This window comes from Equus przewalskii, chromosome 12 (assembly GCF_037783145.1).
Source record: "Equus przewalskii isolate Varuska chromosome 12, EquPr2, whole genome shotgun sequence".
NCBI lineage: Eukaryota > Metazoa > Chordata > Mammalia > Perissodactyla > Equidae > Equus > Equus przewalskii.
The window spans coordinates 40,236,754-40,250,483 of record NC_091842.1 but is presented as its reverse complement, the minus strand read 5'-3'; the positions used below and the strand labels follow the sequence as shown (position 1 = coordinate 40,250,483).

General features: G+C 48.8%; 1 protein-coding gene and 1 long non-coding RNA gene across 2 annotated transcripts; both read right to left on the bottom strand.

Moving 5' to 3' along the window:
- Positions 1 to 621: 621 nt before the first annotated feature.
- Positions 622 to 3,913, bottom strand: LOC139074959 (uncharacterized). The gene is made up of 3 exons (XR_011524989.1): positions 3,775 to 3,913; positions 1,020 to 1,165; positions 622 to 928 (listed from the first exon to the last, which is right to left on the bottom strand). It is a non-coding gene; the product is annotated as an uncharacterized lncRNA (long non-coding RNA).
- Positions 3,914 to 6,352: 2,439 nt separating this feature from the next.
- On the bottom strand, positions 6,353 to 12,261 carry LOC103551655 (pancreatic adenocarcinoma up-regulated factor-like). The gene is made up of 6 exons (XM_070567243.1): positions 12,172 to 12,261; positions 11,839 to 11,944; positions 10,530 to 10,842; positions 8,967 to 8,994; positions 7,565 to 7,941; positions 6,353 to 6,358 (listed from the first exon to the last, which is right to left on the bottom strand). Exons 1-6 carry the CDS (start codon positions 12,224 to 12,226, stop codon positions 6,353 to 6,355), a joined length of 885 nt encoding a protein of 294 aa, XP_070423344.1. The 5' UTR covers positions 12,227 to 12,261.
- Positions 12,262 to 13,730: the final 1,469 nt, after the last annotated feature.

The window sequence follows — 13,730 nt, the reverse complement described above, 5'->3', positions numbered from 1 at the left end:
GGCCCCTGCCCCGATCAACTCAAGCCCACCTGCCTCCCTCCTTTGAGAGGCTCCAGCACATTGCTGGGGTCAGCACCCTCAGAGAATTGTTCTCTTTGTCAATGTCTCCTCGTTGTTCTCTAGAGTTTGCAGGAGCCTGGGAGAAGCAGACTCCTGTGTCAGGCCTCCATCCTGACCCACACCCTATCCGCCCTTCCAGCTTCCTGTCCTAGAACCTGAGTTTTAAACAGATTTCAAGAAAGACATTCAAATGAAACATGGTTATTCCAAGATTATGGAATTTAGGACATTTTTCTCTTTCCTTCTCTTTTCTGTATTCCTTCAACGTTTTTTGTAAGATTGTACCAATTTTACAAAAACAAACTGATTATTCTTTATAAAAATATTGTGTATTTTTTAACCTATAAGTTCTCAAAGGGTGTAAGAGTGGAGTTGTCAGTGTCAGGAGCAGTGTGGGAAATGGGTCCCTCTGACTTTGCTGGAGGAGTCTGCTGGGGACCTTCTCATGGTTTAAAACCCTTCAAATATGGAGCCTGTTTGACTAATTTGTTGCTCTCACAGAAAATTTATCCTGAGAAATGATTAGGACGGTCAGCCAAGGTTTATAAATAAGCATTTACATGAAGGTATCATTTTTAATGACATTTGTCAACAACCCAAATGTCCAGTGCTAGAGATTGGCTCAAAGTGGGGTTCTGGTGATTTCTAAAAGTTTCTTCTTTAGGCTCCTTTTGTTGACTTTCCTTTTTTAACGAGAATGCATTACTTTTATAATCATCATAAAGGTATTTTCACTTTGCAGAGAAGTCTGACTCTGTGAGTACGGCACCATTTCTCCTGTTGTCTTAGACCAGGGCAGCAGGTGACCAGGATGCGAATGAGCAGCCCAGACGGGGTGCTTGTAAGTTCTTCTTCAGCCTCAATCCAGCTTTCACATTAAAAGGAAAAACAAGTCTCCTTAGTAGGCATGCGATCTGGATGGTGGCTTTGCATCTTAAGTTACCTGCATTGTCACGTACCTGCTTTATCTGGTAAATATCCAATGAGAAACCAGGGCCTCCGGTCACTTCCTCACCTTAGATGAACACCTGGACAGCTTGGGCAGTGAGGTCTCAGCTCACCACCGCCTCCTTGTGTCGGATGGGGCACATGGCAGGGACAGGTGCTGAAAGGAAAGGAGATTTTACTGGAGAAGAATCCACCTGAGAAGATGGAGGATGTCAGCTCAGGGGATCCTACGAGAGGGAGGGACCAAGAGAACCGTCAGGATCCAGGGTGGCCCTAGAAACCGTGGGGCAGCATGTCACAAGTCCCTTGTGCAATTCTCCAAAAACAAGGGGTCCAGGGTCCAGTGATTTCAGGGAATGTCACTCAGTAAGTTTCCTTGTACAGATTCCTGATGCATTTGAGCCTCTTAGAGTTATTGAAAAGTCCTGCATCAAAGCAACAGAGAACGGGATAGAGTTCTTGAGTTCTTTTTCTGTTAGTTTATTGTTAGTGTATAGAAATGCTACTGATTTATGCACTTCTATACACTAACAATAAACTAACAGAAAAAGAACTCAAGAACTCTATCCCATTCACAATCGCAACGAAAAGAATAAAATACCTTGGGATAAACTTAACCAAGGAAGTGAAGGATCTATACAATGAAAACTACAAGACTTTCTTGAAAGAAATAGGCGATGACATAAAGAGATGGAAAAACATTCCTTGCACATGGATTGGAAGAATAAACATAGTTAAAATGTCCATACTACCTAAAGCAATATACAGATTCAATGCTATCCCAATCAGAATCCCAAGAACATTCTTCACAGAAATTGAACAAACAATCCTAAAATTCATATGGGGGAACAAAAGACCGCGAATTGCTAAAGCAATCCTGAGCAAGAAAAACAAAGCCGGCGGAATCACAATCCCCGATTTCAAAACATACTACAAAGCTACAGTGATCAAAACAGCATGGTACTAGTACAAAAACAGGTCCACAGATCAATGGAACAGAATTGAAAGCCCAGAGATAAAACCACACATCTATGGACAGCTAATCTTCGACAAAGGAGCAGAGGGCCTACAATGGAGAAAAGAAAGTCTCTTCAACAAATGGTGCTGGGAAAACTGGACAGCCACATGCAAAAGATTGAAAATTGACCATTCTTTTTCACCACACACCAAAATAAACTCAAAATGGATCAAAGACCTAAAGATTAGGCCTGAGACAATAAGTCTTTTGGAAGAGAATATAGGCAGTACACTCTTTGACATCAGTTTCAAAAGAATCTTTTCGGACACTGTAACTCCTCAGTTGAGGGAAACAATAGAAGGAATAAACAAATGGGACTTAATCAGACTAAAGAGCTTCTTCAAGGCAAGGGAAAACAGGATTGAAACAAAAAAACAGCTCACTAATTGGGAAAAAAGCCACTTATCCGACAAAGGGTTAATCTCCATAATATACAAAGAACTCACACTGCTTAACAACAAAAAAACAAACAACCCGATCAAAAAATGGGCAGAGGACATGAACAGACATTTCTCAAAAGAAGATATGAATATGGCCAATAGACACATGAAAAGATGTTCATCATCGCTAATCATCAGGGAAATGCAAAGCAAAACTACACTAAGATATCACCTTACCCCCGTTAGATTGGCAAAAACATCCAAAACCAAGAACGACAAATGTTGGAGAGGCTGTGGAGAAAGAGGAACCCTCATACACTGTTGGTGGGAATGCAAACTGGTACAGCCACTATGGAAAACAGTATGGAGATTTCTCAAAAAGTTAAAAATAGAAATACCCTATGACCCAGCCATCCCATTACTGGGTATCTATCCTAAGAACCTGATATCAGATATCTCAAGAGTCCGTTGCACCCCTATGTTCATCGCAGCATTATTTACAATAGCCAAGACGTGGAACCAGCCTACATGCCCAGAAACTGATGATTGGATAAAGAAGATGTGGTATATATACACAATGGAATACTACTCAGCCATAAAAAAAGACGAAATTGGCCCATTCACAACAACGTGGATGGACCTCGAGGGCATTATGTTAAGCGAAATAAGTCAGTCAGAGAAAGATGAACTCTATATGACTCCACTCATAGGTGGAAATTAGTATATTGAGAAGGAGATCTGATCGGTGGTTACCAGGGAAAAGGGGGGGTGGGGGGAGGGTACGGAGGGGGAAGTGGGGTACCCACAACATGACTAACAAAAATGTACAACTGAAATCTCACAAGGTTGTAATCTATCATAACATTAATAAAAAATAAAAAAAAAAAATAAAATAAAAACCAAAAAAAAAAAAAAAAAGCAACAGAGAACGGTGTAAGATGGTGGTGTAGGCAGACTCTGAGCTCCCCTCCTCCCATGGACAAAATGAACTTACAACTACTCTAAGAATAATTACCCATAACAGAGAACTGAAATCTGGATATAAAGAACATATACAACAAGGGACAGCACTAACAGATAGAAGGGGCAGAAATTCCTATCTGGAGAGTAGAAAGCCACCTTTTAGCCACAGTGCTTCATGGCTGGCCAGGAGCAACCCTAAGGTTTGAAGCCTTCCCTGAAGGAGTGGGTGATCTGAGTGGGGGAGTGTTACCAAAATAAGTAGGTTTTGGATTCAGCACAACTGAGACAAGTGTCATAATATCTGGCTTTGCTTGCTATTAACTACAAAAGGGAATACCCCCCAGAAAAGCTATTGACATAAGGGAAAATAGAGCAGGCTGTTAAAGGGCCTATGCAGAAATTCACCTGTTTTGATAAGCCACCTAAAAGAGCCAGAAAGAAAGACGCATAGTCCATTGGGGAGAAGAGACTCATCTGATAGGCTCTGGGTGCATCTTGGTGAGAGGTGAGACCTCTCCAGGGACTGAGACATTTGCAGTAGCCTTTATTGTGACCCAGTACAGGTGTGCTGACACAGATGCTGGCAGATAACATTGGAGTTCTTCTTCTGGCCCATTATTGCAGAGGTCTGCCCCACCCACTAGAGCACCGACTTAATCCAGCTAACCCCTGGGGTTTGGCTCCACCCACCAGCAAGCCCTCTGGCAACTTCTGGGCCAGCTTACATGGGGTGCCTGGAAGCCTCTGCAGCTGGGCAAGTGGGTTGCCCTCTGCAGGGTAGGGAGTGCACGAGGAGTGGGCCTGTGGTCGTGGAGTGTGTGGGGCCTCGGCAGCAGGGCGGTTGCGTCTGCTTCAGTGGGTTTGTGCATGTGCACGGGGCAGGGCTGTGTTGGTGGGGTGAGTAGCCCTGTGGGCAGTGGGGCTTGTCAGCTGCAGCAGACTTGTGCTTCTCAAATAGCCACACAGAGGATTGGCCCCACCTTCCAAAGCCTGAAACATTTGGGTGCTCCCTTGCCTGGGGCTGGCCACACTCAGCTGAAGCCCTGAGAGAGCTGACAACAGCCTTGCTGGCTGGAGGCCTGCAGCAGTTGTATGCCCCTGAGCCTAGTATTTGGTCTCACTGGTGTCTACTCACTTTACAGAAAAACTGCACCAGATATGTGCTATTAGACCTTTCAGCCAACTGTACTGTAGCTCCCCAACCCTGATGAAGTGACTGAAAGGACCATAGCAGCCACACACAGCTGAGCATTACAGCCAGTTGGCAAGGGGGACAGCCTAGACTCCCCAGGCACCTGCAGCAAAAGCAACCATGCCATAACAGATGGACACAAGCAGCCCGCACGGGGTAGCTCCTGGGACATTTGAACTAGAGACAGGAGGGAAGCACATTGCCGGGCCTCATAAGGCATCTCTTATATAAGGTCATCTCTCCAAGATTGGGAGACGTAGCTGACCTATACAATACATAGATATAAGCACAGAGAAAGAGGCAAAATGAGGAGACAAAGGAATACGTTGCAAATAAAATAACAGGACAAAACCCCAGAGAAAGAACTAAACGAAACAGAGAGTCATAAGGATGTTCACGGATCTTAGGATAAAAATGGATGAACTCAGTGAGAACTTCAACAAAGAACTGGAAAATGTAAAAAAGAACCAATCAGAAATGAAGAATACCATACTGGAAATGAAAAATTCACTAGAGGGACTCCACAGTAGAGAAGATGATACAGAAGAATGGAGCAGCGAGCTGGATGAGAGACTAGAGGAAATCATCCAAGCTGAACAGATAAAATAAAAAATAATTAAAAAGAACAAGGACAATCTAAGGTACCTCTGGGACAACATCAAGTGCACTAACATCAGTGTTACACGTGTCCCAGGAGGACTAGAGACAGACAAAGGGGCAGAGAATCTATTTGAAGAAATAATGGCTGAAAACTTTCCCAATCTAAGGAATGAAACAGACATCCAGGCAGAGGAAGCACAGAGAGCACCAAACAAGATGAACCCAAAGGGGCACTCACCAAGACACGCTAAAATTAAAATGTCAAAAATTAGAGATAAAGAGAGAATCTTAAAAGTCGCAAGAGAAAGGCAACAAGTGGCATGCAAAGGAAACCCCATAATGCTATCAGCTGACTTCTCAGCAGAAGCCTTACAGGCCAGAAGGGAGTAGCATGATATATTTAAAGTGTGGAAAGGAAAAAACCTATAGTCAAGAATACTCTACCTGGCAAGGTTATCATTCAGGATGAAAGGACAGAGAAAGAGTTTCTGAGACAGGCAAGAACTAAAAGAGTTTACCACCAAGAAACTATCCTTAGAAGAAATGCTAAAGGGATTTATTTAAGTGGAAAAGAGAAGACCACAAATAGGAATAAGAAAATTATTTTAAAAAAAGCAATAAAGTTACCGGTAAAGGCAAATACACAACAAAGGTAGCAGATCAACCACCTATGAAGCTAATATGAAGGTCAAAAGACAAAGTACTAAAATTGTCTATATCCGTGATAAGAGGGTAATGGATGCACATGCACAAAAAAGAGGTTAGATTTGATATCAAAAACTTAAAATGTGTGAGGAGGAGAGTGAAAGAGTAGAGTTTGTAGCAAGAGGTCAAACTAAAGTGACCATCAACTTAATATAGATTTCTACATATGTAAGTCATTATATGTGAACCTCATGGTAATCACAAACCAGAAATGTATAATAAACACAAAAAAATTAAGAGAAAGGAACCCAAACATAATACTAAAGAAAGCCATCAAACCACAAGGGAAGAGAGCAAGAGAAGAAGAAAGGAACAGAGAAGAACCACTAAAACACCCGGAAAAAAGTAACAAAGGAGCAATAAGTACCGTCTTATTACGAGCTAGTTTAAATGTCAGTGGACTAAATGCTCCAATTAAAAGGCATAAGGTGCCTGATTGGATAAAAACAACAAGACCCATATTTTGCTGCGTACAACAGACACACTTCAGACCTAAAAACACTCAGAAACTGAAAGTGAAGGGATGGAAAAAGATACTCCATGCAAATGGCGATGAAAAGAAAGCTGGAAAGGTATACTTATCTCAGACAAAATAGACCTTATTTTTTTTAATTTTTTTTTTCTGCTTTATCTCCCCAAATCCCCCCTGGTACATAGTTGTATATCTTAGTTGCAGGTCCTTCTAGTTGTGGCATACGGGACGCTGCCTCAACGTGGCCTGACGAGTGGTGTCATGTCCGCGCCAGGATCTGAACCCTGGGCCGCTGCAGCGGAGCACGCGAACTTAACCACTCGGCCACGGGGCTGGCCCCCAAAATAGACTTTAAAACAAGAACCGTAACAAGAGACAAAGAAGGGCACTACATAATGATAAAGGGAACAATCTAATAATAGGATATAACAAATGTAAATATCTATGCACCCAACATAGGAGCACCTAAATATATAAAGCAATTATTAATAGAGATAAAAGGAGAAATAGATAACCACACAATAATAGTAGGGAACTTTAATACTCCACTTACACCAATGGATAGATCATGCAAACAGAAGATCAATAAGGAAACGTTAGCATTAAATGACACATTAGAACAACTGGACTTAGTAGATATATATAGAATATTCCATTCCCAAACCACAGAATACACATTCTTTTCAAATGCACAAAGAACATTCTCCAGCATAATCACATATTAGGCCACAGGACAAGTCTCAGTAAATTTACAAAGATTGAAATAAAACCAAGCATCTTTTCTGACCACAATAGTATAAACTAGAAAGCAACTACAGGAAGGCAATTGGAAAAGCCACAAATAGGTGGAGATTAAACAAAATTCTACTAAACAACGATTGGGTCAATGAAGAAATCAAAGGAGAAATAAAAAATTACCTGGAGACAAATGAAAATGAAAATACGACACGCCAAAATTTACAGGATACAGCAAAACTGGTTCTAAGAGGGAAGTTCATAGCAACACAGGCCTACTTCAACAAACAAGAAAAATCTCAACTAAACAATCTAACAGTGCACCTAAAGGGATTGTAAAAAGAAGAACAAACAAAGCCTCAAATCAGTAGAAGGAAGGAAATAATAATAATCAGAGCAGAAATAAATGAAACAGAAACTTAAAAAACAATAGAAAAATACCAATGAAACTCTGAGCTGGTTTTTTGAAAAGATAAATAAAATTGACAGGCCTGCATCCGGCCCCTGCGCTGGACCCCCAGCAGGGGGCGCGAGGCCAGGTTCGGGCGCCCCGCGAGCCGGCGGTTCAGCGCGCAGCCTCCCGCCCCAGGGCAGCAGCTCGTGTCCGCCAATGGCCAGCGCGGGCTCTTGTGCCTCTCGGGCATCGGCTTCAAGTAGGGACTTGCCCCGGAGCAGCGGTCCACCCAGGGGCCCGCCGCGGTGACCGCGCAGCCGAAGGCCCACGCGGGGAAGGAGGTCTCAGCGGAGTCGGAGTCGCCTGCGGCGTCCGGGGCGGGCCCTGCGGGGTTCTGAGCGGGTCCTGGGTGCCGGCGCCCGGCCTCCTCCAGCCAGGCGCGCTCGCTCAGCGGCGGGACCGGAGACCAGGTGACTTTGGGTTGACACCAGCCGGTCAGGCCAGAGTGACCCTGAATGCCCTACCTTGTTGAATATAGGTTCTGCACACATGTGGACCCGCGTGGTCCTTGTCACCGAGGGGACTGAGCCTTGGGGCCCCAGCTCCCCTGCCCGCCGCCCCCCTCCCCGCCTCTGCGCCGATGTGGCCCCCGGGCCGTGCACTAGGCGACGATTACGTCATGGGGGCCTAAGGTCTTGCCAACAGGTGCAGCGTTTCCACCACTGTCTCTTTCAAGGGATCCCTGGCAGGGCTCCACAGCGAGAATTAGCTGAAGGTTTGCCTGGGAGCCCTGAAGGAAATCCCGAGAACGTTGTCACAAGGAAGGATCCACTGGGCTGCGGACTGCGTTTCCCGGTTAGTCTGCACAACAGCCCCTGAGCTGGCACCGTGCTGCCCCTCCTCCTCTTCCCACGCCCCCTTCCCCTCCTCTTCTCACTCTCCTCTCCCTCCTGCTCTCATCCTATCTGATCCCATCACAAGGCAGTGACTGCTGTGGGGATCAGTGCTATCACTCTTCAAGTTAACATTGTCCCCTTTCTGATCCTCCTTGTTGTCACCCCAGGAGGCAGGTCCCCCCTGGCAGCTGTCAGCCCCGAGAAAGGTAGGCGCCTGAGAAAGGGGTCAAGAATCACTAGTGCTGCAAACAGATTCCCTTTTAGGAGGCCAGGGGCAGGAAAGGAATTATGCACCAGACCAGGCCCTGGGCTTCCCAGAGCAGCTGCCAAGCTGGGATGAGAGGCCCCTGCCCACCCGTGGCTTCAGCCCCACACGGGGAGAAAGGAGCCCCCTGCAAAGCAGCCTCAGATGGCTGGTCAAGTGTTTCCACCTGCGTGAGCTCTACAAACACCTGTGTTCTTGTTATCAGCTTGTGAACAGGCAGGTCTGAGAACACCCAAATTTTGAAGGAGTGATGAGTGTAGATTTCAGGATGTCTGGGACAACAGAACTGTAGTGAAGTGACAAGGTTGCAGTGCTGTCGATGGGGTGTATGAGGTCACATGTATACTTGAGGGAAATAGGAAATTTCTGATAGCAGACAATGAAAATGAAGAGGTAATTTTTCCCCATCCAAGTTCATGGCTTCCTGAAATTTTCCCACAGACTCCACGTGAAGAACTATAAATAGCTCTCAACCAGCCTTTCAAATTAAAAGTAAAACAGAGAGGAGAAAAAGGCAGAAAGGCGAGCATCGGTGGGGAAATCTTTGCCTCCATCTGGGGTTCCGAGCCCGGACTTTGCAGCCAGACCATGTCATGCTGAACACCAACTCTGCCACTTCCTGCTACGTGACCTAGTCCAAGCCACTGTGCTCCCTGTGCCTCAGTTTCCTCCTTTTGCAAACGGGGATACTGGCAGCCCTGTCCTCATGGGGCTGCTGTGAGTAGGGTTTCAGGGGACAGGCTGCACGTGGCAGGATCCCTGAGAGTTTGGCTGTCGCAGTTCTCTGGACGGGTGCGTGCTCGTGTCGCAGTGTACGGTGTGTTTCTCCTGTGGGTTGTGGTCCAATGTTTGGAGCCTGGTCCCTGGAGGAGTCGGGGACTCAGGCCTCGGTGACTGCTGCCGTGGGCATCCAGGTGTGGGATGGGGTACACAGAATGCGCAAGGTCTGGGGCTACATTTGTTTCCCAATGCTTCCATAACAAATTCACGCACATGGAGTGGCCCAGTCCGTGGCTATCTCTGGCTCTGGCCTTGGCCCATGTTGACCCCTCCCCTGGGATGCCCTCCTCCCCTGTCTCCACCTGGCCACTTCTCACTCAGCCTTTAGGACTTGGCCAGATGTTGCCTCCTCCAGGGAGGCTTCCCTGAGGCACACCCCACCTCCTACCTCTGGGTAGGTGCCTCTGCACAATGCCCTGCCTGTGTCCCCATCAATGCAGATGCCACAACCAACAGTCTCCGTCTGCTTCTGCTTCTGTCCCCTGGGGTGCCCTTCAGCTGGACGCCCAGCGTCTTCTTCTTTACACCCTCAGTGCCCAGGAGAGCCTGGTGTGGGTGAGGCCTTGGCAACTGTGTGCTGAGTGAGTGAGGGACTGACTGACTGAATGAATGAATGAATGAGTGAGTGGCTTCCCTGGGGCCCCTTGCACACTCCGGGAAGCCTGGACCTGAGTCTGGGCCGGCAGAAGCCAGCTGGATGGGCTTGGGGTGGGGAGTTAGGGGCAGGGCATCCTTGGAGCCCGGAATCCTGAAAGATTGTGGGATTGGCCCAGGGTCTGCTCGGGCAGGTCCCGCATCCTCAGCAGAATCACAGAGGCCTGTGGTGTCAGACCCACCTCCTGCCTCATCCTGTGGCTTGGGTCACTGAGTCCCAGCCCGGAGCCTCACCCTCCATAGGCTCAGAAGGTTTGGGTTGTACCCCAGACCCAAGGACCACGCCTGGACACATTGTTCCTGCAGAAACTGCATTTATTGTGGATTCCGATTCAGGACCCGAGTCGGATACCCCAGTGCTATCAGCCCAACACCAGTGAGACCGCCTCAGCAGGGTGACCCGTGCCCCACCCCTGGGGACCCAGGAGCACTCATTTCAATCTGTGCCAGAAGGTAGTTGTTCGTACAGTGGTCAGCTCCTCTCGAGGATCATCCCACTGAAAGCCGATGCCCGTGATGCCGAGGAGCTTATGCTGACCAAAGACTCCCATGAGCACCTTCCTGTGTTCTCCTGGGATTTCAGAGAATCTGTTGCCCACTTCCCGCCCGAATGAGGCTGAGCGCTTTTGGTCGGTGTATACGACCAGGTGCCGGAGGTAAAATGTGTACGTGCCATAGACGGCTACAATGTGTTCACCCGGCTGCAGCAGGAATTCCTGGGTCTTCCCACCTTGGACACCGTGACTTTCACTCCAGGAGAATCCATATCTCAGGTGGATGCTGGGAGAAAGGGGGAGCTTTGGACGCCCAGGACCCAGGTGACTCACCACTCCCCACGTCCCCTGTCCCTGAGCCACCCCTCCCTGGCCACCAGAGCTCAGGGCTGTCACTGCAGCATGAGTCCCTGAGCACATGAATCTGGGTGCTGACAGACATGCTGGTTTTGAAACCCTGCTCTGCTACCTTTGGGCTCTGTGATCTTGGGTTTGTTACCCAGCTGCTCTGGGCCTCAGTTTCCTCATTTGCCAAATGGAAGTGACTGTAGGAACACTCAGGATCATCTGAAAGGAGAGCTTGGCACAGCATCCAACACCCTGACCCTCAGGAGGTGCCAGCCTCTGTCATCACTCTGAGTGGAGAGCTGTCCCTGGACTCAGTTTGGACTTTCTGAGCCTGAGTCAGGCTGCCCAGGTCACAGGCCTGAGAAGCAGATGACTTCCCACACTCACCTGGGGAGTCCCACTAGCTCTGCCCATCTGGCCTTCTCTGTGTCCTTGCCCCACTTTGGTGCCTCTCCCATGGCCTCCCCATCCTCGCCTCACTCTACCCACAATCCATCCCCTTTTTTGCTGGCTGCTCTGCCCCATTCCCTCTCCCAGGTCCCCAGGATCCCATCAGTGCAGAGCCAAGATCTGCCCCAGGCCTTGAGCAAGGACACCACCCCAACATTAGTGGAGCTGTCCTGGGCTTTCTGACTCTACAGACTTCTGGCAATTTCTGTTCATCAGTGGTCCACTCTGACCCTCACTTCCTTTCCTCTCTGACCTAACCTGGACTGATAGGACTGGTGTGCAGGAGAGAAAGTGGATGAGGAAAAGGGACAAAGGGAAAGGTGATGGCTAGTGACTCCATGACTCTAAGGACCCAATGGCCTCAAAGAGTCATCAATACCCAGCAAGGATGTTTGGAGAAGAGGCACTAAGCCCCCTCCCCACCTTTCTGAGAATTGGCATGAGTAGGACTCAGCTATAGAGCTCATGGCCCGGCCCTACTCACCTCTTAATCACATCTGAATCACCCATTGACAATTGAATCCCAGTGATGTCATTGTCATAGTCTGGAGAGGTACTGAAATACTGGCCTCCTCCGGACCCATAAATCTCTAGATGATGAAAGAAGCAGGTGAGGGAGAGAAAATAAACCACACAGTGACATGCAGGCTCTCTCTCCCCATCTCTGGACACAGCCCCTCCACCAAATGAGACAGTCCTGAGACAAGAGTTAGTCTGTGACCAGGGCAGGGCCAAGACCCTGGGTCTCTGGGATGCAGAGAGGGGAGGGTGGCCACCAGATGGATGGGCTGGAGGGGGCTGACCCAGCCAGACTTACGCTCTGCCCAGCAGGTGGTGCTCCACAGGAGGGCGAGGGTCAGCCACAGCAGCATGGCTTCTGGCTGGAGGGTCCCAAGGCTCCTGCAGAGAGGAGGACAGCCCACCCGACTCTCAGAGAGGGACCCCGCCTGACCTCGTCAGCCCCATGTGATAGAGGGGAGCCCCATCTTACCTGGACAGGAGAGTCTTATCGCCCAGTCCCAGCACTGGGCAGTGTGATTGTGCCTGGGTGTCCTCTGCCCAGCCCTTTATACCCTCCCTGGCCCAATGGGCGCCCATCCAGATGGAAGGAGCAAGAGGCACCAGGGGACAGGAAGGAGCTGGGAGGTGAGCATTCTTCCTGGGGGAATTCCCAGAGCCATCCTGGAGGAGGCCCCCGGATCTCCTTTGTTTGTTGTCTTGGCCCTGTGGCCTGCACAAACAAGATGGGACAGTGGCAGCACACATTTCGCTGTCATCTCTGGGTCTCTCTCCTCAGCACCTGGACTAGATCTTGGTCTCAGAGGAAAGGAGGTTTGCTGAGAGCCCTTCCCAGCTTGGCCAGACAGGTCAATGCCATGGGGGGGCTGTAGGTCAGATGCCCGTGGAAGCTCTGTGGGCCCCAGGGCTCCTGCCTTGTGCAGAACCAGTTTTAGTACCTCACTGAGGCTTAGGCAGAGTCTAGTGTCCCACAGGCTCTCAGGAGCCCAGGCTAGCTCCCCACTGACCCTCAGAGAGCTAGAGTGGGCGATCCAGTCTGTGTGCCTGACACCAGCTGGAAAAGACACCCCAGGCACTGGCCCTCTGTGGTCTGTCACTTGGTGATGTCTGGCTCTGTGCCAGGTCTAGGCACAGCTGGGATGACCAGCTCTGGGCTGTGGGATGACTGGATGGCAATGGTGCTGAGACAGGAGGCACAGAGGAGGGGGAGAGGGCCATTCTCCAGGCCAATCCTTCCCAGAGCGCCGGGGCCAGGCTGAGGTCAGACTTTATCTGGGAGGTGACAGGCTGCTTCTCAGGGGCTCCATCCTGCGGGCCCTGCTGGAGGGGCTTGTCCAGGCTTCCATGTTGAGCTGGAGCTAAGGCTGTCCGCAGGCCCTCCCTGACTTTTGGGAAGAACCACAGCGTCACAACCGTCACAATAAAGGGTGATTATGAGTGTCGGTGCTGGAGCCAGATCGGGGCCCAATCTTGTCTTCCCTACTGATGAGGCAAGTGATCTTGGGAGCCTGCATCACCTCTGTGCACTTTGATTGTTTTATCCAATATATGGGGTAATGATAGAACCTAGTCCTGGGGTGTTATGGGAATTCAGTGCAATCCTTCTCCATCTAAGGGCCTGGACACCTAAGACTTCGTGCCCCGTGATCAAGTGTATAAGGCTATTACTTGCAGCATCCTTTGAAATCACAGAAGCTTAGAAACAACAGACTTGTCCATTACATAAGTGACAGTCATCATTACAGTGGAATACTACACAGGTGTAAAGAAGGGATGCCACAACCTGCTGCTCTGATACATTGCCCAAGGAGACAGATCTGGTGTAGACTGGAGGGTTTAGAATGCCCCCGTTTGGTT